The sequence below is a fragment of the Tasmannia lanceolata genome, unplaced genomic scaffold, assembly GCF_043159265.1.
Source record: "Tasmannia lanceolata isolate RefF3 unplaced genomic scaffold, GAP_Taslan_0.1 ptg000003l, whole genome shotgun sequence".
In the NCBI taxonomy this organism is placed as follows: Eukaryota; Viridiplantae; Streptophyta; class Magnoliopsida; order Canellales; family Winteraceae; genus Tasmannia; species Tasmannia lanceolata.
The window spans coordinates 3,307,018-3,334,993 of NW_027518680.1; the positions used below are offsets into that span (position 1 = coordinate 3,307,018).

Genomic DNA, 27,976 nt, shown 5'->3' on the forward strand with positions numbered 1-27,976 from the left:
GAAATCTGCCAGTACTTGGGCCTTGATGGCTGGCCTTGGAGCGTACTGGATGTCGAACTCGCTCAGCTCTACGGCCCATTTCACAAGTCGTCCGGAGATATCTGGTCGATGGAGTACTTGCCGGAGCGGCTGGTCAGTCAAGACCTTTACAGTATGAGCTTGAAAGTACGGTCTTAATTTTCTTGCAGCCATTACCAGCGCGTAAGCCAATTTCTCGACCCGCTGGTACCTTGTTTCTGCGTCGTGAAGAACCTTGCTGACATAATAGATTGGTTTTTGCTGGCGGTGCTCCTCGCGGACGAGGACAGCTGCCAGTGCCGTGGAGCTAACGGAGAGATATAGAAATAATTCCTCACCTGGCTCCGGCTTTGTTAATAATGGCGGGGAGGACAGATACCTTTTCAGCTCGTCGAAGGCAATCTGGCATTCTTCCGTCCAGGGCGCAGTTTTGAGGCCCTTAACCGCACTGAAAAAAGGCAGGCATCTCTCCGCCGATTTGGAGATGAAGCGACCCAGCGCCGCTATCATTCCCGTGAGCCACTGAACTTCTCTGATGGTTCTTGGGGCGGTAAGCTCTACCACAGCTCTGATCTTCTCGGGATTTGCTTCTATCCCTCGCTGACTCACCATGAATCCCAAGAACTTCCCCGAACTGACACCAAAGGTGCACTTGGTGGGGTTGAGTTTCATGTTGTGCTTCTTGAGGACCTGAAATGTTTCTCTGAGATCAGACACGTGGTCCTGTGCGCTTCGACTTTTGACCAGCATATTTCGGCCGATCTGGTTCTGAAAAAGTCTGTTCACCAGCCTTTGATAAGTAGCTCCGGCGTTTTTGAGGCCGAAGGGCATGACTCGGTAGCAATAAGTCCCTTGATCTGTGACGAATGAGGTCTTTGGTATATCCGATTCGTACATCCTGATCTGGTTATATCCGGAGAAGGCGTCCATGAAGCTCAACAGTTCATGACCCGCTGTGGCGTCGATGAGCTGATCGATCTTCGGGAGCGGGTAACTGTCCTTGGGACAAGCCTTATTCAGATCAGTAAAATCGACGCAGGTTCTCCACTTTCCATTAGTCTTCTTGACTAGGACTACATTTGCTAGCCAGTCCGGATATCGAATCTCGCGAATGAAGTCAGCCTTCAGAAGCCTCTCCACTTCTTCTTTTATTGCCTGTCGCCTTTCAAAAGCAAAGTGTCTCCTTTTCTGTTTCACCGGTCTGCAGGTTGAATCGACACCAAGCCTATGAGTGCTGATCTCTGGATCGATGCCGGGCATATCGGCAGGAACCCATGCAAAGACATCTGCATTGCCCTGGAGAAACTCGGTGAGTTGATGTTGAATGCTACTACTAAGGGAGGAACCGATCAGAGCGACTTTCTCACCGTCCTCCGGGCACAGTGGGATGGAGAGTAGGTCCTCAGCGGGTTGAGTACCCCTGAGTTCGTCCCTTACATCAAGCAGTTCGATTGGCAGTGATTCCACTGCGTTTTTTCCTTTCAGTGCCATTGCATAGCACTCCCTTGATTGAGGCTGATCTCCGCGAACTTCCCCCACACCATTAGGGGTTATGAATTTCATTTTTTGGTGGTAGGCTGAGGCGACTGCTCGGATCAGATTCTGGCCTGGCCGTCCCAAGATAGCATTATAGACCGAGGTGGCCTTCACTACCAGGAAGTTAACCATGGCGAATGCTTGACGAGGTGGGTCTCCGACAAGAACGGGGAGCTCAATCTGCCCTACCACTTTTACGACCTCTCCGGAGAAGCCGAACAAATCTGAGTTCGCCGGCCTTAGACGGTCGTCGCCTATCATCATTTTCTCGAAGGCATGGTAGTATAGAATATCCGCTGAGCTCCCGTTGTCCACAAGAATTTTCTTTACCTCCCAGTTGGCAACGAGCATGGTTAACACCAATGCATCGTCGTGGGGCAAAATAAGGCTGTCCAGATCTGCGTCTGAGAAGGAGATCTCATTCTCCGTTCTTGACTTTTTGCTGGTTGTGTGAACGGCGTTAACTTGCCGTGCATATGCTTTTCGAGCAGCAGAGGAGGTGCCCCCGGCGGCTGGTCCGCCCATGATTGTATTGATAACCCCCCTTGGTTGAGATCGGGGTGCCTCAGGCTGCGCGTCGGTGACCTGAGAAGTCTTATCCTGAGGAGGGGGCTGCGGTGATCTTCGAGGGCTACGGCCCTGGGGACTCTTTCCTTTGCGCCCTTGGGTGCGGCCGTCATTCTGGATGTATTTTTTCAAATAACCCCGGCTGATCAGCTGCTCAATTTCTCCCTTGAGCTGCCAGCAATCCTCTGTGTCATGGCCGTGGTCCTTGTGGAACCGACAGTACTTTGAAGGATCTCTTCTGTTTCCTTTGGAGATCATTCTGGGCGGCCACTTCACAAACTCCTCCTCACTGATCGCTGCCAGTATGTGCTTTCTAGAGGTATTGAGAGGTGTGAAGTTCTCTTCTCTTCTCTGAGGGGGTGGAGACTTCTCTTTCCTGGGAGGTTTATCCTCCCTACGCTGTTTAGGCAGATTCTTCTCTTCAGAGGTTATCCTCCGGTTTGAATTAAGAGCTGCCAGTGTTTCTTCCACTGTTATGTACTCTTCTGCCCCGGCCATGAGATCCGCCAGTGAGTGCGGATTTTGCCGAGCCACCGCTCGACGGAAATCATCAGATCTTGCACCGGTGAGGAGTGCGTTCATAGCCGCTGAGGGATCTAAATTGGGCACCTGTAGTGCCTCCCTGTTGAAGCGGCGGACGAACACCTTCAGGGGCTCATTGTCTTCCTGTCGCAAGGCCATCAGGGAAGCTGTTGTTTTCTTTGGCCTGCGGCTGCTCATGAAGTGGCGGACGAGGTCCTCTCCAAAATCGTCGAAATTGTTGATGGAGTTTGGTTTGATCCTGGAGTACCAGTCTCTTGCCGCGCCAGTGAGCGTCGTTGGGAAGGCTCTGCAGATGAAGCCGTCGGAGGCGCCGTGGAGGAGCATCATTGTTCTAAATGTTTCCAGATGATCCACGGGATCGGTAGTGCCGTCGTACTGAGGGACGGCAGGCATCTTAAATCCTCTGGGTGCTGGAGCACTCAGGACATCCTTAGTGAATGGCGTTCTGCTTGAGAACGCTCTAGAGGCGGGCCGGCTCTGATCCTTCGCCAATTCCTCTATCCGGTGGTTCATCTCCTCCATTCTCTGTAGCAGCGGATCCGTTCTGCGGTCTGGGGACCTGATTCTTCCCACAAATGGGCTTGCCGCAGAACCGGACTGACTTTCCGGACTCCTACGACGAGGTCGAGATTTTGCCGGTGGCAAACGATCTTCGTGAGGCCGGCGCCTCTGCGTGGAGCGAGACCGCGATCTTTCGCGGTGATGAGGTTCTGTCTGGGCGTGCCTCACTATGGGGCGATAAACTTGTCTAGCGGAGTGATGAGTTCTGCCCTCCCCGTGACGTGATGACTCTCCCCTGTGGACTCCTTGGGCAGATCGCGGGGCCTCTGGAGGAGGTGGAGGGGGTGCTTGAAGTAGTTGTTGGTACTGACCAACAAGGGCCGTCATCTGCTGGAAGAGGGCTTGGACTTGCTCCGAGGTGGGCACGGGATTGTGATGCTCCGAGCGAGAAAGGCTTTGGTCGGCAGAAGCTGCCACTACCATCGAGGCGATTCGACCACTCCGGGTCCTGCGAGGTAGCGCGGCTTGGTCGTTCTGCGCAGAAGCTAATCGCGCACTCTTGCGCCCTGCCATTTTGTAAGTGAGATGTAAGAACAGCTTTTAGTTCTTGGTCCCACGGATGGCGCCAATCTGTTAGACCAAAAATCGGTAACAGGTACAGCAGTGGCGTAAGAGCTGAGAGCGAGCGACGAGGGAGGTTGAGTATGAGTCCTGCGGTGAGTGCTTAGTCCTGCACAAGGCAAGCGAGGTCAGAAGACCAGACCGGGTTTTACTCCGGACAGGCCATTCGACACTCAAGTCAGTATGAGCAGGAGTGAAGGGGAGATGTCTTAAGAGTTTAGGGAGAGAAGGGATTTTCGCATTACCCATCAGTCTGAGCTTTAGTCCCCTATTTATAGGGAAAATCTGTTGAGGTGTCCTGGACAGGTGTCCAGGACAGGTGGCGGCCTGTGAGAGGCTGGATCTCACCTACTCTGAACAGGTGGCAGCCTGTGAGAGGCTGAGTCTCACCTACTCTGGGACAGGTGGCAGCCTGTGAGAGGCTGGGTCTCACCTACTTTGGGACAGGTGGCAGCCTGTGAGAGGCTGGATCTCACCTACTCTGAACAGGTGGCAGCCTGTGAGAGGCTGAGTCTCACCTACTCTGGGACAGGTGGCAGCCTGTGAGAGGCTGGTGTTTTCACACCCCATCAGTACTCAGTGGCTTCTTTAGCCATTAAATCTTGATCACTAGATCGTACTATTCTTTTATAGCCATTGATTTATTAGGATCAGCCAGATAAAAATAATGAACAATGAATCATCAATCGTCCAAATACCATATGAAGGATTTAGAGAGCGAGAGCGAGGTAGACGAAGCAACCAAACAATGAAATATTGTAGAACTTGGAAATTTTTTTCTTCTTTCACCACTTTCGTGCCTTGAGTATTGCCAAGAATGAAGACCATTGTTAGTCCCCTAGTAGCCCATATGAATAAGGTGAGTAGGGTATGTCTATTCCCGCGGCGGATAGGTCACCTATTTTGAGTTTTTTTTTTTTTTGTTTCCTTTCGGGATAGGAAAGCTGGGGTTTGGCGGAGACCAGAACCCGTCTTATGTGCGGTTAGGTCACCTATTTTGAGTTTTTTTTTTTTTTTATTTCCTTTCGGGATAGGAAAGCTGGGGTTTGGCGGAGACCAGAACCCGTCTTATGTGTTATAATCATGGTTTTAAATTTCGACTGAAATCCGAAATTTCGGATTTCGGTGGAGACCGACACCGAAATCACCCAAAACCGAAACGATCATTTATCTTGATACACTGTTAGGGGTCTCGCCAAACCCCTGCTTATCTACTTGATCCTAGCCACTCATCAAGTAGGACCCATCACAAATTGTTTTAATTTATACCCTAACTGTATGAACCATCCAATAGGAAGTATGTCTAACATTTCAAATGTGCTATTATAAAGAAGTTGATCCACGGTCCAGATTCAATACATAAATATCTTTGAATCAGACAGCTAGATTTTAGACTCGGGCCCACCTGATGAACGGTCCGGCCCGTCCTCGGGGAGGACCTAAACGAGTAGCCATATCGTACCGGCCGATTCCTCCGTATCGGAAATACTCGTCCTATATAAAATCCGTAGAGCGCGGGTATTTAGGAAGTTTGAAAACCCAGAGAGAAAATGGAGCTTCTGAGCCTATCCAAGTTCAAGCTCCAGCTTTTTGCCCTAATCTTCGAAGCCAGAGATCTCAAGGTAATACTCTTTTCTTGCCCTAATTGCTCTAATCTCTTCTTTCTTTGTCTCTTTTCCTTTCTCATCATCTCTTTGATCTCTCCAAATCTCAGGAAAAAGAGCAGCGTGCCAGAGAAGAACTCCACCTTCTAATCCAGGTTGCTTTGAAGCGATTTATTTGATTTTTCCTTTTTTTTTTTGTGTAATTTTCATTTTCTTTTGAGTAATCTGATTCTGCTTTTGTATTTTTCCTACCTGTTCCTAGATCTTACTATTTCTGATGGTTGATTTAGAAACAAAAGCAAAATGAAGTGGAATTAGGTCGAAAGTTTCAGGAAATGCAAGCGGAGTTAGCTTTGTGCCATGAGATGCAACATAATCTCGAAAACAAGGTCAGTGAATGTCATTTTGAATTCAATTTGATTATAAGGTGCGATCTGTGGAGTTATTGGTATGAGTATTATATTTATGGTGATTTTCTTCTTTTGGAATGATTTTTCGACTGATTTGTATACTTGGAGTTGTGTTTTTTAGTGTTCAAATTTCAATCCAAAATATGAATTTAGTTGAAATTGAAATTGTATCTACGTATGCGTGACAGCGTGAGTTAGAAATCTAGAATCTTTGTAATGATAAAAGGAAACTTTAGAAGAGAGGATGTTGTGTGTATTGTTTCGAATTTTTAATATTTAGTCCATGAGCATGAGAATTGGAGGGGAACTTTAATGGCTTACAATTGATTTGCAACATGACATTTCAGTCTGATGTCAGCTCTCGAATCTGAGGATTTTCTCTAATTTGACATTGTCAGTAATATTTATGGTTCACTTTGTATATACATGAGTTGGTGAAAAGCATATGTTCATCACGTGTAGACTTGAACGGCTAACCTGAATAAGCTTAAAGGAAGCCTACTATAATATCGCCTATTATAATTTTCTTTTCGTTTTGGTGGTCCTCAATCAAAGTTTTCTAGAATGCTTAGGGAAAAAGCGTTGATGGAAAGGTTTGGCCCACTATTTTTTTTTTTACATGCAGCTCCATTCTTGCTAGATTGTATATGAGATAATCAGGAAGAAGTGATAAAGTGCTAATTTACATCATATATTACCAACCTAAGTTTATGTAATGAACCATGCTGTTGCACATAACATGATCTAGCATAGAATTAGAAATTAAGACTATTGTAGAAGCAGCAAATAGGTGCAATGTCATGATGTGTTTAAGAGCTGGACCGAATTTACCTTTCCATCCAGACTGGAACAAAATTGGTCATGGATTATCAAAACCCCAGAAAACATAGGACCACTTGGCGGTATGATTGGTCTAGACCAGACGTTTTTAGTTCAATTTATGACGTCATATTACAGAATACAGACCTTCTATGGAACAAATTTGACCTAAGGCACCACTTTACTGCTTCAGTCTTTGCTTCCTTATTCAAAACATTGGTGATCAGTATCCCCTGTAGTGTTAAGCCATGGGTGACAGTGCATTTCATCATTTGCAGGTGAAATACCTTGAGAATGACAACGCATTGCAAGAAAAGAAGCAAAAGGAGTTAAAGGGAACTATAGATAGCCTACTTCAATCAAGAGAGACTTTTGTAAGCCGTTACGAGGTTTGCAATTTCCTTTGTTTGGAATCTCTATGGTGGTTTTTTTTTCTTTTCTTTTCTATCATAATCATAAATAATAAATTGCTCCATATGAAATTAGCTATATAAGGTGCAAATTTAATTACATATAAATTGAAAGTAGTGAAAGGTTCATTATGTCACCTTGATTTGCGGTCAAGATAATGTTGTCAAATACAAAGTTGCTTATGTTCTTCATGATGCTATTAGTTCCGAACATCATGCATTACCTCGAATTCTTGAGTGAAAAAATTCCCTAAGTTTCACAGATAGCTGTTACATGTTTGGGCACCTACTTCATACTCAAAAGTGCAGTTTTCTGGTTGAGGTGTTGACATGATGAGTCATGGGATATGCTGCAATCTGTTAGTGTTTTGTCTGTATTCTGTTTTTAAGTTTTTCCCATGTTCTTTAAGATGTTTTTTCTTCATCTTCAATCTATGCATATCATTCTGCTTTCCTACAGTTTAAAGGATATATCATGTTGATGAATATTCCCTTATCAAATCTAACCTGTGCCAAGTATGCATCATCCTTTCATTTGATAAGTCCTCTGCTAGCAGAAATCACTGTATTTTACACAGTTGAATCTTCATGCCATGCGAATGCTTTAATTTATCATGTGTTCCACTCTGGATTAGAAACCATTCCATATTTTTTGATGCACATTTATATGCAGGATTCTACTTGTGAGCTTAAACATTCCATTGAGACAAGAGATAGAAAGCTTGCTGTTCTTTCAGAGAAGTTACAAACACATTTTTTATTATTTGACTCGATAGAAAAGGAAGCTGTTGCTGTGAAGCAAGTTGTGGACAGTGTGCAATGTCTTGTGAATGAAAAAGAGAAAGTAGGCACGTAATTTACGAAACTACTACTATTTACATGTCTATGTTCAATTTATAATTAGTGAAGCTCCTGTGGCATTGGCCCGCTTGGATCTTACATCTGTCATGATCTTTTGATGAAAATTATGGCATCATTTTCTTCCTTAACTCTACATACACTTTCCAGTGGCTGGATTGAAGAAGAAAATGGACAAGATTTCGACATTTGAAAAGGATTTTTTTGGTAAGTTCAAATCCTCGTTATTAATATTTGTCAATTTAAAAATAAAATAAAAATCCTCGTTATTAGCTAATTATGATTTCACTTAGGACTACAGATCACTATGAAGATGATAATCTCTGCATTGTAATAATTCATCAATCTTACGCGCATTGGTGATCTCACTATAGGAATTGAATTAACTACCTCTATATGATGAAGTGAAAGATTCATAGCAGTTAATTATTTGGAATTTTCCTTCCTTGAAGTCCTCTAAAAATGAGTTAATATGTTTCTACTGCAACTTCTGCCCTGAAGGAAAGAAATCACAAAAGATAATTATACAATTTTGATCTCCTCTTTTGGACCCATACAGATCCACTCATTAAGGAATATATCTACTCTGTATTATCTTGGGAGGCCCTAGCAGGAGTAGTTGACCGAACTACGACACAAGTATGGAGTGTTCGTCATCGTACATGAACTTCAATTGAAGAAAAGAATCCCTAAATAGGTGCAACCACTTCTTTGATCAGCTAGCTGTTATACAAAACCCTTTCGTGAAGAAAAGAATCCCAAACATGAAGTTGTCATACAAATTTTCAGCTCATGTACTGCTGTTCTTTCAACTCCATTTTGCTAAACCAGTGAGTTCTGTGTCCCAACTCCCAACACAATCATGTCAACTTTCCTTGAATTGGAGAAGAAGAGAGAATAGGGCACACAAACAAACCACAAGAATGCTTGGGTATGGGAGTTCAAGTCTTTCTTCGCGACTTGTCTTTTCCCCTCATTATATCAATCAGAATATAAATTACAAAATGGCCCTAAAGGGCCAAGAAACTTTAGATTTGTGTTTAAACTCTAGCTCAACAGTTGTTTAAACTGATTTGACTAAGTTAGTGTGTTGGCTTTTAAAAAGCATTTTTCCATTTGAAACTTAGGATTGAACTTTGGAAATATTTCTCCATTTGGCAATCCCTTGCAACTTTCCCTAGTGACAATTCTGTACCAGAATTGAGACTCTTAAATGAGGCATCAAAATGTTGTTTCATGCTTATGCGATACACCAAGTGGGCTAACTGGGCCTGTGTTTGAAATACCTTTGCCGGATTCTGATCCCTGTTAAATTATTTGCCAAAGAACCTGTAGTTGTAGGAGCCTCTGCAAAAGCGAGGTGTATACGGTAGAGTTCTATTCTACCAAAAACTTATGAAATATCATACCCTTATTATTTATATTGCACTTAACATGTTTTAACTTGAACCAAAATTAGTCTGAAAATTTTAATTAAGTAGTTCTTTTGGCATGTTCTGCAAATAAAAAGTAACTCTTGTCACTTTATCTGTTATATTAATGGGCACTAGGTAGATAGTAATTGGTGGAGGTGGAAAGCATAGTTGCTTGATGGGAAGTTCAAGAAGTTTTCTTACGTTAATATTAAAACCTCAAGCACTTTTTATTGTTGAGCTAGACTAGATTTAATCAGACTTGATATGCTGTTTGTTATAAGGTCCTGCCTGCAATTACTTAACCTTTTTGCTGCAGAAAAGATTTCATTCCTGGAAAATATGCTGAGAAATAACCAGGATGAGCTTCGCAGAAAGGATGGCATTGTTTGGGAACTGAAAGAACAGCTTAAGGAAGCAAAAGTTAGCTGCAACCTTGAGCCACAAATAGACGAGATATCCATTTAAACTTTGCTGAGAAATGAGAAGATACTTGCGGTATTTATTTCCAAAGTGATGACTTCTACTATCCTGTTAATGTTTCGAATCCAGTGTTTTATCCTTATGGCCATTACCTTCAGAAATCCTTATCAATGAAGGAAGAGATTATACAGAATTTAACTGCAGAGAACCAGGTTTCTTTCTAAATTTCAATTTGGCCTTAACCTCTCTCTGATAATGTTTACTTAGTGATAAATTTCCTAAAAGCATTGAAGTTTCAGGTATTGCGTTTTGAGATCCAGAGCTTGGGAGTTATCTTACAAAAATTTCAGGATACTGTTATTACTAATTTGAACACAGAAGTCAGAGAAAAAGAGCGTGGTTGTGAAGCATGTGCAAGGAATAGCAGAGAAGAAAATAATAGGTACAGTGGATGCTTCTTACCTAATACCTAATATTAATAACTGAGCTTCACTAAACACAAGTCTATCTTAATGCAAATCTATATACATATTGTGCCCATGCATTATCATTTATATATTGTATTTTACATTTGTTTTTAAAGATTAGAAGATATGGTTCAAGTAGATAGAGAAGCTTCACCATTCAAGAATCTTGGGCAAGGAGCTGTGGGAGATACAGGTTTATTTTGCCTTCTTTCTCTAAGATGAAACCATAGATATACCAATTACAGATAGATTTGAATCCATGTCATTTGCTTTTTCAATTTGATGCTACAAATAAATCCAATCTTTTTTTTCTCTAGGGCAAGCTTGCTAGGAATTCCAGAAGCACTGTATGCTGAAAAACTTGATAAAAAATTTAAGGAAAAAGAGATGTACGCACAAACAATACTAAACCAAATTATACTAAACTTATTCTACTATCATATTAAGAACATGGGATGCATCCAAACATCAGAAAATGGTGCCTATGCTATTACAGATTGCAATAAGCCAGTGATAGACAACAGGAACAAAAGAAAACAGAAAATAATAGAATGCACAAGTTAGATTGCTATTGCTTGTAGCGTATAAGCTTTGAGATGCATGACATACATTATTGTATCATAAGGTCCTTGACCCTTCATGATGCAATGACCCAAATGATGTTCCACCATTACTGAGTAGGAAGCTTATCCAGTATGGCTACTTTGAATACTAGCTTGAGTCAATCGGTGATGCCTCTTGTCTAAGGGACTATTTGTTAGAGAATTTTGCAAAATGATATTGAGAAAATTAAAAGAATTTTACTAAGTTTTATTTAAATTAGAAAAACAATTTTCAGACAGGTCCGGTCGACCGGGGTATCCCGGGCGACCGCGGATTGGTTACTGGAAATTTAAACAATTTCCAGAAAGGTGTGGGCGGGCGACCGCGGGTATCCCGGTCTACCGCGGTTCTTTGGATCATAGAAAATAAAATGGACAGAAGTGTGCCGGCGGGCAACCGCGGTAGCCCGGTCGACCGCGGATGTTTGAAAAACTATCCGTCGGGAAGAAATCGACATGGCTATTCACTTCCATTTTTCAACTATTCTTCATGTCTTTTGGTCCCCAACAATCATGGATGTTTTTCAAACACAAGAGACATCTTGTGGATGATCCAAACCACTTAATCACAAATGGTTGTGATCGAATGGTCATTATTCAAACCAATCCAAGAGATGTTTTGAAGGGATGTTTCCCCTGATGAATAGACATCTAATGCTCTATAAAAAGAGCAGAAATCTGTCTTTTTAATATACTGAAAATCAGTTATTGCTGTACTTTTCTTTCTCTCTCTAGCAATTTCCTACACCCTTGATTTTCAAGTTATTTTATTCATTAAACAGTGCACTAAAACTGTTTTCTGCAGAAACAGTTTTTGTGTTTTTCTCGAAGGCTTGAAGTTCTTGAAAGGCATTTTGGGTTTGATTCCGCTTGTGCAAAGTGTCATCAAACATTTGTAGGACATTCCTACAAGGTTTCATTGTATCTTGGAGGCAATTTGCGGATCCCCTTTGCACACAACTAGTGGGGGCGAAATTTGTCTAAGGAAAGCGATTACGCGCCTTGAAGCAACTCTACATATTTCTATATTTTAGAAATTCCCACAAACACTATTCTTGTCCTTTGGCATCAGACAACGCCTTTTCGGTTTGCCTTACTAGTTTCATGTCTTAATATCAATACATCTTACGTACCCCAAAAAATCAATACCTCTTCCATTCAGTTCTTCCAAATTCTTGCTTCTCAATTCCTTATGCAAACGTGCGATTGCATTGGTGAGACACTCCACACTGCAGTCAAGGTTCACTTTCTTCCTAATTCCTTTATGCATGAGAACTGCATTCAAGTGTCAGGAAGGTGCTTGATCCAACACAATATGCTTGGCCAACATGTAAGCCTTTTTTTTTTGGTGTATAAAGGATTGTGAATGAAATAACAGAAATGCAAAATACTTGTAATATTATATTACACACGTATTCTGTATACTCACTTTGTTAGTTTTAATGTATAAAGAATTGTGAATGAAATAAATGAAATGCAAAATACCTGTAATATTATATTACATTCTTTTGTACCCACTTGGTTAGTATTGGTTTGTAAATGAAATAAACGACATGCAAAATACCTGTAAGATTATATTACACACATATTCTCTATACTCACTTTGTTAGTTGCAAGCTCTAATACCTTTCCTTTGCAATATCTGTCACATGCAAAATCTGTCTCTCTGCTCTCTGCTCTCTGCCTTCCTGAAACAACAATTTATATGCAGCTTTGCCACTATATCAGGAGTACAGTTTGGTAAGCAACCCCTCTTGTCAGAAGCAGAATGTCGAGGCATATGTATCAGAGGCAAGCAAATATCTTATGCTTTTTTATTGTAGATAGTCACATTAGCAACTATTTGTTCCTGCAGTGGAAGACAATTAACATAACTGGGTTTTTTAATACTATGTAGCAGTTTATTTGCTCACCCCCACAATCAACTTGCTCAAATCCTATGTCAACTGCTAATGTCATGAAAATCTCTACAGATGGAAAGAAGGTATCGTAAATGTCAACATTTTCACTTTACACATATTTGAATGCTGTACATTTTACATTTCCTTCTGTTTTTGCCTCTTTGATTAGTGCATCCAGGGCATCCTCACTCTCTAATCTCTATACATGACTAAGCAGATACTTTATACATTGTATAGGGTACTAGCTGCACTTCATGTGTACAACAGTTAGATTCTGAGAGCTCTACAATTGAAGCTGAACGATCAGGTGTAGAAAAATTGTTATTTATTATCAGACGTACCATTTTAGAATGCTTTTGCCCGTGACATGTAATTAACAGGCTTGATTCTTTGATTTTTCAGATGCCCAAGTATGATGGTGTTCTTGGAGATTGTCTGGCAATAATACAAGATGGAATAAGATGACAGATTTGTTTGAGGAATCGTCATTTGATGTGATTTTTGTTTCTAGTATCACAACATTTTCTGTTTTTCTTTGATTGCTCCCTTGCTAAATATCAGAGCATCATATTCTTTTTCAATGATATCTGCCTACAAGTTGTTTGCAACACTTTTCCGATATATATGGGCTCACATTTTCTGATCCATCGGACCTGATAAGTTATCTGGTCTGTCAACCAGAAATAGGGTGGGCCCACATTGTTTGGGTGATCCAAACCATTCATCTGATGGGCCCTGACATAGATAGAGTGTGCCAAAAAAATCATCTCCATAGGATCATCCTAACCCTTCAATTTTTGGAAGTTTAAAATGGACAGACTTTCAGTGTAGAACACACTACGTCATTTTACTAGCTTTAATGTATGTATTGGCAACTGAGTTGAGAAATTTTTCTACCTAAAGGCCAAATCAAAGCATGGAGACTGCTGAGCAGTTGGTATCGACCAAACCCATGTAGAATATATCTATGTTGTATTCAAAACTTAAAGAACTAGTCATTTGTAGCCATTTAAGCTTTCTCTAGAAAAAGCATGTTCTCTTGGTTAAAGATGGTCGAACCATGTACCAAAAATTGCACTAACTGGACAAATCTACAAAATCTGGTCAATGTTGTGTTAACCAGTCATCTGTAGACTATCTATTGGATGGCTGAGTTCATCTGATAGATGAGTTTTTGAAATAGGTGTCATATAGAAAAGGAAACAGAGATACTAGAGGTAAAGCGTAAGGACTTAGTATACGTAACCTAAGAAACTGAAGAAAAGTATTTGGGGTTGTCTTTATACTCAACAAAATTTTCCATTTTAATTACACCCATTCTTAAGAGGTAAAACATAAGGACTGATATTGTTGTTTTGGTTCTAAGGAATATCATAGGCAATCCAACGGAGTTTTGGGAAGAAAAAAGAAGATTAACGGTCGTTCTCTGGCTTTTACCCCTCTTTACACATACCAGAATCGGAAAATAATTAGGGAGACATCTTACCCTTTTCTTTGCCTAGTCTAAATTTAATCAACTTATTGTCATTTCATGGCCTACTATTGCAGGAGACAATAGCCACGCAGGCTCACCTTTTAGCAGATTTTGTCTTGTTCATTTAATTCATGGCGGTGGCTGTTGTGTCATGCAAAAGCGACCTGTGCCGCGAAATTGCCTAGCAAATCCCTTTTTTATAATTTCATGTAATATTTATTGATTGGGGATTTGCTTGGGAATTTTGCGGAAAGGCATTTAGTGGCTGATTTTTGCATGAGAGAACAGCCACGCAGGATCACTTTTCAGCAGATTTTGTCTTATTCATTTAATACATCTGAGGTGGCTGTTCTCTGAAGCAAAAGTCAGTTGGGAAATGCCTTTCTCAAAATTCCCTGGCATATCCCTAATGATTGTTATGGTAACAATATAATTGGGTCTACAATTTGATTGTGTATGGACTCTATGCAAATATAGACACATGTGTCCTATATATATATATAGACATTATCTTCCCTCCCATATCTCAAAACAACTCATTGAGAAATCATTTTTCAGGAGAATTTAAAGTAGAACAAGCATGGCCTTTGTCCCTTGGAAGTTCACCCTTGTTCCTAATCCTCTCCTTAGCAGTGTTACTCCTTCATTCATGCCATGCAGCAGACCCCGATCCTCTGCAGGACTTCTGTGTTGGACTCCCAAACGCCACAAATATATTTCTGAATCGATTTCCCTGCAAGAATCCATCTACAGTAACACGTGCGACTTCTTCTCCGACGGCCTAGCCAAAGAAGCCAACACATCAAACTTCTTTAGGTTCGGTGTGATTTTTGGCAATGCCATCACTTTCCCAGGGCTTAACACACTTGGGATATCAATGAACCGTATTGACTTTGCTCCTGGTGGGATCAATCCCCCTCACGTGCATCCTCGTGCGACTGAGCTAGTGTATGTACTGAGGGGGAGATTGCTTGTTGGGTTTGTGACTACTGGTAATGTTCTGTACTCAAAGGTCTTGAAGGCTGGAGATCTTTTTGTCTTTCCTAGGGGGATGATACACTTCAATTACAATGTGGGGAAGGGGAAGGCAACTGCAGTCAATGCTTTTAATAGCCAGTTTCCAGGGGTAGCAGTCATTCCCCTTGAGCTCTTTAGTGCAATTCCTTCTATTCCTGATGAAGTTTTGGAAAAGTCTTTCCTAGTAGCCAAACAAACTGTGGAAGCCATCAAAGCCAACTTTGCTTCCTAAGCTAATAATACTCCAAATGCTTCTCTATATAGAATATCTTCTCGTATGGTCTTTCTACTTCTCTCCTTGAGGCAGGAGAATATAAGTCACTACGCTCATTGTCCCTTGTAATTCCTCACTTGAGGAACCTTTTATTTTTCTTCTTAATTTCTGTTAAGAATAATGTGTTGTGGTGTATTATGATGGGACCCATCATCACTAATGCCATCTTGTAGTTCCTTACTGTTGGAGACAATAAATAATAAATTAATGAGAGTGTTGGGGTCACACTTTTTAACCCCATAAATTCCCTACACTCCCTTCTTTTCTTCCTCTATCTTCTTTCTTCCATGTCTTGAACTGTTTGCCTCCTCAATTCTTCTTGATTTTTCCTTAACAATAATAACAAAACATTAAGGAAGACATTTCCAAAGCGGGATTTCGTTTGGAAAATAATGATGGAAGCAAAATTTACCAACGACGCGGTCATTTCCACACTGTTATTTGCATTTCTTCGGGGATTCGAGCTCACTTCCTTGTCTTCTTTCACATGCGTCACAACATGGGATTTCATCTTTATTTTCCAAACGAAATCCTATTTTGGTTGCAGCCATCATATTTTAATTAGAGAGAGGGGATTCTATTATTGGCATTTAATGCTAATTAGGTAATAAGACTAGAATATTGTAGGTGCAGTACATGTGGGCAAGTCGTTGGCCATCGAATCTACTTGTTGCGGCCCAGGTAGAACTCAGCCTTAAAAGCTAGCCGTTAAGGGGAGGGTGCTGAAGCCCTTATAAGCCTATCCACATCTCTTTCACTTTTCCCATGTGGGATACTTGCTTTCGTGTGGGAACTCGATCAGCCACTGGAAATTGTATTGTAAACTATTTATTCCCGCAGTGGAAGACTTTTAACATAACTTTGCTTTTGTAATACTATGTAGCAGTTTGTTTGCTCACACCCACAATCAACTTGCTCAAATCCTATGTCAACTGCTAATGTCATGAAAATCTCTACTTATGGAAAGAAGGTATTGTGAATGTCAACATTTTCATTTTACACATATTTGAATGCTGTACAATTTAGATTTCCTTATGTTTTTGCCTCTTTGATTAGAGCATCCAGGGCATCCTCACTCACTAATCTCTATACTGTTATATATTATAAATTATTATATTACTAATAATGTAATTGGTGTTATTAATTATATTATATTACAATAATATACTTTGAAGGGAAAAATCAAAGTTTTTGAGACTTGTGCAAGTTCCCTCCATTAATTTGAAGGGAAAAATCAAAGTCTTGAAAGTTGTGCAAAGTTCCTTCCATCTTTTTCATTTGGAATCTTTTCAAATGCTTTGGTGGGAAGTATTTGAAATTTGGTGAATCCCAAATGGAGATTTGGGTTTCAAACCCCTTCACTCATTCATCTATAAATAAGAGATAGTTTCTCTCATCTCATTCAAGTTCCTTGGAGCTCTTTCTCTTTGAGAGAGCACCATGAAAGAACTTCAAGTAATAAAAAGACGGTTAAGGCCTAACGGCTATAACTGTCATTTAAACAAAAAATTTTTTTAATAGCCGAACCAGTTTTTGTTTAACGGCTATATTTGAAGAGTTACGCCCCTTCTTTAGAAGGGTGCTAATCTCTTCATGAGAGGGTGTCTTTACACCGATTCTGAGTCTCTTCAGAAGGGTGTATTTGCACCTATTCGAAGTCCTTAAAAGGGACTCGATCCGAGTTTGTTATAACACTTCTTGTTCCAGAATTTCTATAGTCTTTTCTCTTTTAACTTTCATACTAGTTTTAAACGTATTTTCTGAGTGGGTTCTGGTTCGTGAGAATACAGGTAGTGCAGTCCTGTTAAAATTCTCGGTGTTGGGCATTGTATCCTGGAGATAGAATTTCAAGAGTCCATCTGCATCTATACGTGGGAAATTACTATCTTAAAGATAGCTTCCTAGAAGTGCCTTGCCCAACAAATTCTACTGTTCTGTTTCTACATTCTATTCTTATCATTATTGTGGACCCCGATCCGAGAGAGGCGGGGGGGACGTGCCCCCACGCGAGTCTCAGGATCATCCACGTGAAGGAGAGCTCCGCCAAGGAACTCTCGAAAGAGTGCCCCTCACAGCATGAGCGGCGATGTGAAGTGAGATACCTCTCGATTCGGGGACTAGCCCGGATTCGAGACGCACCTTAAACAAAGAAAGAGTCGCCATCCAAGGAAGTGGGCCCTGGATCCCATGCTGTGCTCTGTCGCAACAGATAACCAGAGATACAAAGGGTCCGTGCCTGATGACGAATGGGGAAGGGGTTAGGCGCCCCCAATTCGCCCAAGTGTAAGCACCTGGTCTCTTATGCCATTTATTATTAACTTTGAAGAGTTTTGGGCAAAAATCATGTGAAATGAGAACCATCATCCCCGAGATAACGTCTATCTAAGCATGCATGACCCGGGGATGGGCAAAGAAAGTGAACATCCAAATCCTAACTCATCGCATCTAATCCTAACTCATCACATCTAAGAAAGCAATAAACAATCGCATGCATAGCTACAGCTAAACAGATAATGACAGATATAATGAGATAAGGAAAGCAAATATCTAAGTTTAGACAGATAATCAAACTAAGACGAATGGATAAACGCTATAGCTAAGCAATCAAAGCAGTAAGGTAAACACACTAGCATGCGAGCCTATGCAAGAGATAAGACTAAGAAAATGACAATCGATCGCACGCTAGAAGAACAAACAAACTAGAATGCATAAGAAATCTAAGATAAGTGCACAGCAATCTAAAAGGTGTAAGAAAAGAAAGAAATCGGAAAATCAACGGCGTACGAGAACCAAAAAAATGCCAGGGGAAAGAAGATGGAACACACGATAGGCTCAGAGGGCGATTCAAAAGGAATCAAGCCCAGCGGTCCTAATCTGCTGAAGATCGAACAAGTCTCGCGATCGTCATGACCTATCGTTGGGCTCAGCGAGGACAATCCCTGTAAAGGGGCCACGCTACGTCATCGCCCGTCCCAAAACCCGATAAAACGTCAGAAAACCGATGGAAACCGAAAAATCACGATGAAAACCGGAAATTGAATGAAAAGAAGGCTCCGAGTGACCTGGCAATCACCATCCTTGCCCATTTTTGCTTTTGTTTTGAAATGTTTGAAAATATTTATTAAAAAAGATTTAACTGAACTCGGGTGGACGAAAATGTGAGAAATATTTGTAAAATGGTGATTTAAAAAAAAAGTGAAAGGGTGCAAAAATGGTGTGTGACAATAGTGTAAAAAGAAAGGGTGTAAAAAGATGATGACTGGACTCAGGATGCCAGCAGCACGCCTGAGCTGCCTACGTACCCCTCAGCTAGGGATCAAGCCATCCGTAGTTCGGACTAGGATTTCCTAACTACTCCTAATGACTCGAGATTTTTGGGATTTTTTATTTTTCAGATGTTTTTGATTTTTTTCGACACAAGAGGACAGAATCCTATCATCACAAGGGGAGGACAGACTCCTGATATCCCGCAAAGGTTGGACAGCATCCTATGCTTTGCGGGGGGAATGAACAGAATAACAACTCTGCAAGGGTTGGACAACATCCTATACCTTGCAGGAGCGGATAAAAATCACATGACTTGATGAGGGGATGGACAGAATCCTAACCCCTATGATGACAGGACTGACTCCTGAGAGACTAAAGGACTGACTCCTATGCTGAAGACTGACTCTGAAAGATGGAAGGACAGAATCCTAAATCTTATGAAGGGATAGGACAGAATCCTAAACTCTACAGGGGTAGGACAGACTCCTAGACCCTAGGATGGTAAGACTGACTCCTAAACTCTCTAGGACTGACTCTAAAGAGGAAGAAATCTCTTAACCTGCGAAAACTCTAAGGCAGGAAGGGAAGGGGTTGGCTCAAGATACGTTCCGTCATAGCCTACCTCCAACGGAGCATTCCGAAATCAGAGGAATCCTTAGACTCGAGGAGAGTCTTGAAACGCATTAGAGACAATCTCGGAAATAGAAATAAATCTTGAAAGACACAGAATCCTAAAAATTCCTAGAAGAATCGCGAACACATGAGGATCATAGAAACCCTACAGAGACCCTGAGCATACAGGGGTCCCGAGCACTGCATAAACATCCGAAGAAGAGACGAAGAGTTGTTACACATTCCAAAATGGGTTTAATGGCATCTGAAGAGATAAGCTAAGTGAATACAATAGCAAACATGGCGGTGCATTTGTTCATTAAAATATGATCATACCGACAGTAGGCCTGAAGAAAACATTAGAAATGGGGGTTGCTAGCAGGGATCATCACTAAAAATTAAGGGCAAAGATCAAGAGTGAGGTCTGACCTTATTGATTTTGTAATCAGACAGCTAGTGGTCCAATAAAACACAATCAACATGGCAGCAAGCATCGGCAAGAGAGGGAAACCATCAAATTATTAGACACAGGGATTAAGATCAAATGATAGCAATTACCTGAGTTGATATCCGAAGGCCAAGATGAGACGGACCCAGCAATTAAAGATCAAGGGATAGCGATCGCCGGATTTTGTGTCGGAGGTAAGGGCGGCAATGGTGGCGGACGGGCTGCTGATGGTGGGACTCTTAGAAATAAAAGACCAAAACCCTCTTCTAATTCTAACTTTCTCTACACACCCCTTTGATGGAAAAGGGCTGATGAAAGGAGGTGGAGATGATGGAGGTATGGGGGGGTTGGATCGGAGGTAAGAATGGGATTTTGAGATGGGTTTTTGAGAAAGGGTTGGTGGAGAAAAATGATTTTCGAAAGTGGGTTTTGGGGGAAAATGGCAGACGAGTGGAGGAGAAGATGGGGAAAATGGAGGTTGGGGATGGGGGTTTGGATGTGGTCGGTGAGGGTGGATGGTAGCTGGCCGGAGTGAGGGGCTTGGTGCGTGCCGGTGGCAAGGGAGATGGCCGGAGGTTTTGGGTTTAATGGTGGAGAAGGGTGGCTAGCGGTGGTGGTGGTTTTTCGAAATGATGTGGTGGAGGTTGTTGCCGATGGAGGTGGGTGGTGTAGAGGAGGCGGTTTGGGTTTGGAGAGGGTGGCTGTGAGGTGGGTTTTAATGGGATGGGGTTGCGGCTGGTGGCTATGGGTTTCGGTTTTTGGGAGGTGTAGAGAGTGGGTTCGGATTTGGGGGTTGTGGAAGGAGGAGGTGGAGGATGGTGGAGGATTTTCGGAGGGTTTTGGTGGCTGCTGGTGGTGTGGGTGGTGGCGGTTGTCGAGTTTTTTTCGAAATGGGTTTGGGTCGATGGTTTTTGGAAAATGGGTTTTGTGGTTGGGGATTGGTGGGGGTTGGCCGGAGTTGGAAGGGGTGGTGGTCTGTGGTGGATGGAGGTGGGTTTTTAAAATATAAAAAATGGCAGAGGAGGTGGCCGGCCGGTGGGAAGGTGGTGGCAGCAGATGGTGGCTGGTGGAGGTGGAGAGAGGGAGGAGGAGGTGGAGAGAGGCCGGGGTAGGGAGGAGGTGGAGGGTGGCCGGAGTAGGGAGGAGGTGGAGAGAGGCCGGAGTAGGGAGGAGAAAGAAAAAGGTGGGTGCCGACGGTAGGCTTGCCGGATTCCGGCAAGCTTACCGGAGAAGATGGTGTTGGCTGTGGTTTTTTTTGTTTTTTTAGGTGTTGAGAAGAGGGTAAGAAGAGGAAGGTGGGGGCCGACGGTAGGCTTGCCGGAGAAAATGGTGTTGGCTGCCCCCTTTTTTTTTTTTTTTAGAATCGGTTTTGCTGGCCGATGGTGGTGGGTTTAGTGTTGGATTTTGGGGTTGGATGATGATGGCCGTGGGTTGTGGAGGAGGCTTGGCCGGAGGAGTGGCCGGAGGTGGAAGAAGGTGATGGCTGTGGATTTCTTTTTTCTTTTTTTTTTCTTTTTCTTTTTTTCTCTCCCTCTGGTTGCAGCTAATGGTGGTGAGAAAATTAGGGCTTCTCTCCCCTCTCTTTGATATATATAGGTAGGTTTTGGGGGAATGATATTGGCACACCCATATCCTATAAGCGCACCAAAACCCACTCTTGATGAGCGCACGAATTTGGCTCGTCTTGTCTGCCATTTCTCACTCGATTTCCGCGAAATTTTGCGGGCGCATTCCCTGGGGTTATGACAATCTTTTGGGAGATTTGTACCTATAAATATACACAATAAGCTAGTAAAATTCAGGTTCTCTCCTCGCTTGGGGTCCGCTTCCTCGGGAATTTATTTAACTTCAAAGCTTCGACTCAACTTTGGGACTTTTGGGGCCTGTCAAAATGGGGTGTCTACAATTATCTACAACATATACATGACTAAGCAAATACGTTATACATTGTATAGCCTAGTAACTGCACTTCATGTGTACAACAGTTAGATTCTGAGAGTTCAACAACTGATGCCGAACGATCAGGTTTATAAAAAATGTTATTTAGTATCGGATGAACCATTTTAGAATGATTTTGCCCGTGACATGTATTTAACAGGCTTGATTCTTTGGTTTTTCAGATGCCCTGTCTGGCAGTAATACAAGATGAAATAAGAAAACAGATTTGTTTGAGGAATCATCATTTGATGTGATTTTTGTTTCTAGTATCACAACATTTTCTGTTTTTCTTTGATTATTCAGTTGCTAAATATAGAGCATCATGTTCTTGTAATATTCTTTTTCAATGATATTTGCCTACAAGTTGTTTGCAACGCTTTTCGCACATATATATATATATATATATATATATATATATATATATATATATATATATATATATATATAGAGAGAAATGATATCACCACTACATTATTTTGATGATCGCACTCCTCACTTAATTAAAAGGTACTGTATGGCCCGCACCATAGGATGATCCAAACCGGTAGTGGTGATATCATATCCCTATCTATATAATCATACTAGTATTCTGGGCCCATGCTATGCATGGGTGTAAAATGCTGTACCCCACTCCACCGAAACTGGGGTGCAAGAAGCAGTGGAAATATATCATTTCCGCTATCATTTCCATGAAGTGAGAGCAAAAACTGCAAGAGCAAATACAGTCATACATTCACACAGTGATCATATGATTACCCAAAAGTAAAACAACTCATAGTTTATGCATTGAAAACAAATTTCCTAACTTCCCCATATTACAAATTGAGTTGACTATTCTGACATTGGAAAGGCATGTTGGAAAGAACCCATAGTTATAATGGAATGCACGCAGATGACTATTTTATCTCATGTCATATGCATCTGATTTAAAGGCAATAGAAGTAGAAAATACAACAGGAAAAAAATCATTTTAATAGATTTTACAGCAGTTACTATGAAAGCAATGCGACGTAATTGGCGCACCCAAATCAGGAGGAGGGTGCTGGAAAATCTATTTTGGAGGTGAAATTCGATTTTGGAGATACCAAAAAATTTAAAGTTAATAATAATAGCAGCCGGCAAATCAAAATCCAAAGCGGAAAATTCAATTTGATAGGCGGCAAACTTGATTTCTTACGGAGAAAAAAATTTCTTAGAAAAACTCTTCCTGGAAAAGACGAATGACATTTTGGAATCCTACGAGCTCAGGATATATTATTATATTGATAGATAGATAGATATGGGCTCACATTTTCTGGTCCGTTGATCAGGAATGGGGTCGGCCCACATTGTTTGGGTGATCTAAACTATGCATCTGATGGGCCCTGACATAGATAGGGTGTGTCCAAAAAGTCATCTCCATAAGATCATCCCAATTTGTGAAGGTTTAAAATGGACAGATTTATGGTACCATTTTACTAGTTTTCAGGGTAGAAACACACTACGTCATTTTACTAGCTTTCAACTTACTATGGAAATTTTTCTAGCTAAAGGCCTAATCAAAGAACGAGTCATTTATAGCCATTTCAGCTTTCTCTAGAAAAAGCATGTTCTCTTGATTAAAGATGCATGGTTGAACCATGTACCAAAAATTGCACTTACTTAAAGAACCAGTCATCTGTAGACAATTTATTGGATGGCTACGATCATCTGATAGATGAGTTTTTGCATAACATAGATAGAGGTAAAGCGTAAGGACTAGTATACTCAACACCTAAAAAACCGAAGGAATTTTTTTCGGGTTCTGTCTTTACACTCATTAAAATTTCCCATTTTAATTACACCCATTCTTAAGGGGTAAAACGTAAGGACTGATATTGTTGTTTTACTCCTTCATTCAAGCCATGCAGCAGACCCTGACCCTCTGCAGGACTCCTGTGTTGGACTCCCAAACGCCACAAATATATTTCTGAATGGATTCCCCTGCAAGAATCCATCTACAGTAACATCGAACGACTTCTTCTCCGACAGCCTAACCAAAGAAGGCAACACAACAATCTTCGGGTTTAGTTTTACTAATGCCAATGTCCTGACTATGCCAGGGTTAACACACTTGGGTTATCAATGGACCGCATTGATCTTGCACATGGAGGGGTCGTTCCCCCTAACATATGTCCTCGTGCAACTCAGATGGTGTTTGTAATAGAGGGAAGAGTGCGTTTTGGGTTTGTGACTACTGCTAATGTTCTGTACACAATAGACTTGAAAGCTGGAGAGAATTTTGTGATTCCTAGGGGGCTGGTATGCTTCAGTTACAATGTGGGGAACGGGAAGGCAGTTTATATCTCAGCTTTTAATAGCCAATTGCCAGGGCTAGAGTTCATTCCACTCGCCCTCTTTTTTTCAAATCCTTCTATTCCTAATCAAGTTTTGGCCAAGGCTTTCCAAGTAGATGAACCCACTCTGAAAGAAATCAAATCCAACCTTGGTTCCTAAGCTACAAATAAAGTTCTTCTTGTGTGGTTTTTCTCCTTGTAATTCCACACTTGAGGAGCCTTTTATTTTTCTTTTTAATTTCTGTTAAGAATAGTGTGTTAAGGTGTATTATGATGGGACCCATCATCACTAATAAACCAATGAAAGCTGTGGGGTCACACTTTCTGCCCCACAAATTCCCTACACTCCCTTCTGTTCTTCCTCTATCTTTTCTCTTCCATGTCTTGATTGTTTGCCTCAGTAATTCTTCTTGCTTTTTCATTAATAATAATAACAATACATCAAGGTAAACAATTCCAAAACAGGAGTTCTTTGGAAAATAAAGAAGAAAGTGAAGTTGATCAACGATGTGATAACTCCTGGTGTTTTTTGCATTTCGTGGGGATTTGAGCTCACTTCCTTGTCTTCTTGCGCATGTGTCACAACATGGGATTCTGTCTTTATTTTCCAACTGAAATCCCCTTTTGCTAGCAGCCCTCATATTTTAATTAAAGAGAGTGGATTCTATTATTGGCATTTAATGATAATTAGGTAACAAGATCAGATTTGTAGACATCACATCCATGAAAATTGCAAGGTTGTAAAACTTTAATTTTTTTCATTAAATCATTATAGTAGATGGCCATGAAGCTTACAATATACAGAGATGTGGAGAGAGAGCTCCTAAAGCGGCTTAGAAACTTGAATCCTATTCAAACTTTAGTAAATTACAATAACAGTCTTAATTAACAAACCTTCTAAAAATAAGCCAAAAAAATAGAAACTATCTTAGCATGTGGATAGATCAACTCAATGAGGATAGCTAACTCCATGGGATCAGATTAGTGGGTAAGATGATTTTAGATGCGCTAGATCATCTTGGAGGGAATTCACTCAATGTGATCCGTTGGGTTAGATGTGGCATTCAACATGTGTATAGATCAACCAATAGTTTAGTAGATTATCTTTCTTGCTTCCAAGTTCGGAGATTGTCTTTGGAGACATCACCCTCCTCGAGGGTATAGTTTCTTTTGTTTGGTAGTTTGTTTCCTTATTTCTTATTTTCTCTGCTTATTTCCTTCACTTTCTTTTGGTGTTTTTTTTTTTTTTTTTTTTTCATAGTTTTCATTTTTGATTAATAAGCTGGGGTTAGGAGAAAACAAAACAAAACAAATATCCCTCTTTTATGCCTTATCGACTGTGCACATTGGAACAACTAACAACCAGCTGACCTAGGCCTAGTCAAAATTTAATTCATTTATAATTAGGGAAATGATACCCCCCCCCCCTCCCTGACGGATAAAAGCCCCCCCTTCAACGTTATTCATTAAGTTTTAAAGGCAAAGAAAGTAAAGGGGGTGACTAACAAGTCGGTCGTGGGAAACGGAACTCCCATTTGAAAATAAGGACCAAAGTGAAAATGACTAACGATTTGGTCATTTTCAGTGGCGTTTGGTGGGGATTAACCTCTCTAGTTTTTTTGCCATGTGTAATGATATAAGATTCTCTTTTTTTTTCACAAAACAGGTTTCCATTTTGGTAGCAGTCCTCTTGATGGAAAACACTTCCAAAATGGAACTCCAGTTTAAAAATAAAGACGAAAGTGAAAATGACCAATGATTTGGTAATTTTCACAATGTTTTTGAGATTTGGTTACGGGTGTAAATGGACCCAGACGCTCTGATGAACCATCTTAGTCCAAGCTTAAATGGACATGATCTAAACACAATACCAGGATCCATGGACACATTTTGAATCCCTATCGTAGGATCCGAAATTATTTCTAATCGGATCCACTGCAACTCGCCCTCACCCTCTTCTGAGAATTTTAACTGTGTACAATATAAATAGGACCTACTACGATACTCTGATGAACGGTCCGATTTGAAATGGATCATGACTGAGACACGGGAAATAGGATCTAAAAAAACACTCTAAGAAATAGGTGGATCTGATCCAAAGTGGATCCATTTGCACGCTTACATTAGGTGGGAAGTTGAGCTCTCTACTTGTTTTTTATACCATGTCACGATATAAGGTCCCCTTTTGTAAGATCCCCTTTCAGTCATTTTCACACTATTTTCGAGTTGGGCGTGGATTCAAACTCTCTTCGCTGTTTTCTTTTTGTGCACTTGTCACAATACAAGATCCCGTTTTTAATGGATTTCTGTTTCGCTAGCAGTCCTCTACATTGATTATTATGGTAATAATATAAGTGGTCTATGCATGGACGTTATGCATAGACTGAGAGTAATATGTTGTGTATATATTGACATGATCTCCCCTCCATATCTCAAAACAACTCCTCGAGAAGTCATTTTTCAGGAGAATTTAAAGTAGAACAAGCATGGCCTCTTTGTCCCTTGCAACTTCACCCTTGTTCCTAATCCTCTCCTTAGCAATGTTACTCCTTCATTCATGCCATGCAGCAGACCCTGATCCTCTGCAAGACTTCTGTGTTGGACTCCCAAACGCCACAAATATATTTCTGAATGGATTCATCTGCAAGGGTCCATCTACAGTAACATCGGACGACTTCTTCTACAACGGCCTAGAACAAGAAGGCAACACAACAAACATATTTGGGTTTAGTGTGCTTTTTTGGCTATGTCCTAAGTTTCCCAGGACTTAACACACTTGGGTTATCAATGAACCGTGTCGACTTCGCTCCCGGTGGGGTCAATCCCCCTCACACACATCCTCGTGCGAGTGAGATTGTGTTTGTAGTGAAGGGAAGATTGCTTGTTGGGTTTGTGACTACTGGTAATGTTCTATACTCAAAGGTCTTGAAGGCTGGAGATATATTTGTGTTTCCTAGGGGGATGATACACTTCGATTACAATGTGGGGAAGGGGAAGGCACTTGCAATCACAGCTTTTAATAGCCAATTGCCAGGCGTAGACGTCATTCCCCTCGCCCTCTTTGCTTCCAATCCTTCTATTCCTAATCAAGTTTTGGCCAAAGCTTTCCAAGTAGATGAATCCGTTGTGAATGAAATTAAATCCAATCTTGGTTCCTAAGCTACTAAAAGTCCCTTTACTTCTCCATATGGTATATCTTCTTGTTTGAGTTTTCTCCTTTTATCCATGAGGGAGGGAGAATCTTAGTCACTACCCTCTTTGTCCCTAGTAATTCCTCACTTGAGGAACCTCTTATTTTTCTTCTTAATTTCTGTTTAGAAGAACGTGTTATGGAGTATTATGTTGGGACCCATCATCACTAATGACATCTTGTAGTTTTATACTGTTGGAGAATAAATAATATAGAAACTGATGAGAGTTGGGGGGTCACACTTTCTCAACCCGCAAATTCCCTACATCACTCCCTTCTTTTCTTCCTCTAACTCCTCTCTTCCTGTCTTCCATGTCTTGATTGTCTGCCTCAGAAATTCTTCTTGTTTTTTCATTAACAATAATAACAGTGCATTAAAATACTTCCAAAACAGGAAGGTTTGGAAACTTAAGATGAAAGTGAAATCAACCAACTATGTGGTCATTTCGACATGTGACACAACATGGAATTTTGTCTTTATTTTACAAATAAAATCTGATTTTGCTAGCAGCCCTCATATTTTAATTAGAGAGAGGGGGTTCTATAAATTCTAAGGCCGTGTTCGTTTCAGATTATGACAATCAGTTATCAGCCCTGAGCCTATTATTAGATTCAAATTTAAGGGAAATGATAAATTCACCCCTTTTTACCACTTGGGACACCCATATGCATTGTACGTGGCAATCATGTCACTTCATTCCTTCAAATGTGAAGTACAAGTATATCAGCCCCTTTGAAGTCATAGATAC

The 27,976-nt window shown here is 41.1% G+C and overlaps 1 protein-coding gene and 3 pseudogenes across 3 annotated transcripts; all 4 read left to right on the forward strand.

Annotated features, from left to right (window-relative positions):
• Positions 1–5,286: 5,286 nt before the first annotated feature.
• LOC143860137 (uncharacterized) lies at positions 5,287–13,276 on the forward strand. Of its 3 annotated transcripts, none has more exons than XM_077370682.1 (13): positions 5,287–5,408; positions 5,501–5,545; positions 5,681–5,779; positions 6,898–7,008; positions 7,703–7,877; positions 8,038–8,094; positions 9,619–9,755; positions 9,875–9,934; positions 10,022–10,164; positions 10,306–10,382; positions 12,503–12,775; positions 12,862–12,999; positions 13,095–13,276. In XM_077370682.1, the coding sequence occupies exons 1-11, from the start codon at positions 5,337–5,339 to the stop codon at positions 12,616–12,618; spliced, it is 1,092 nt and encodes a 363-aa protein (XP_077226797.1). In that variant the 5' UTR covers positions 5,287–5,336; the 3' UTR covers positions 12,619–12,775; positions 12,862–12,999; positions 13,095–13,276. The 3 variants fall into 3 exon arrangements, with proteins under 3 accessions (XP_077226797.1, XP_077226805.1, XP_077226787.1); XM_077370690.1 differs by having other exon boundaries at positions 12,910–12,999; XM_077370672.1 differs by having other exon boundaries at positions 12,930–12,999.
• LOC143859218 (germin-like protein subfamily 2 member 1 pseudogene) lies at positions 12,785–15,731 on the forward strand (annotated as a pseudogene).
• A 4,618-nt stretch (positions 15,732–20,349) lies between these two features.
• Positions 20,350–24,197, forward strand: LOC143859226 (germin-like protein subfamily 2 member 1 pseudogene; annotated as a pseudogene).
• A 2,287-nt stretch (positions 24,198–26,484) lies between these two features.
• LOC143860154 (germin-like protein subfamily T member 2) lies at positions 26,485–27,497 on the forward strand (annotated as a pseudogene).
• The last annotated feature ends 479 nt before the right edge of the window (positions 27,498–27,976 follow it).

Coding starts and splice junctions, on each gene's coding strand:
- LOC143860137 (XM_077370682.1), top strand. CDS start 5,337: ATGGAGCTTCTGAGCCTATCCAAGTTCAAGCTCCAGCTTTTTGCCCTA. Junction 5,780..6,897: donor AACATAATCTCGAAAACAAG/GTCAGTGAATGT, acceptor CATCATTTGCAG/GTGAAATACCTTGAGAATGA. Junction 10,383..12,502: donor AGGAGCTGTGGGAGATACAG/GTTTATTTTGCC, acceptor ATTTATATGCAG/CTTTGCCACTATATCAGGAG.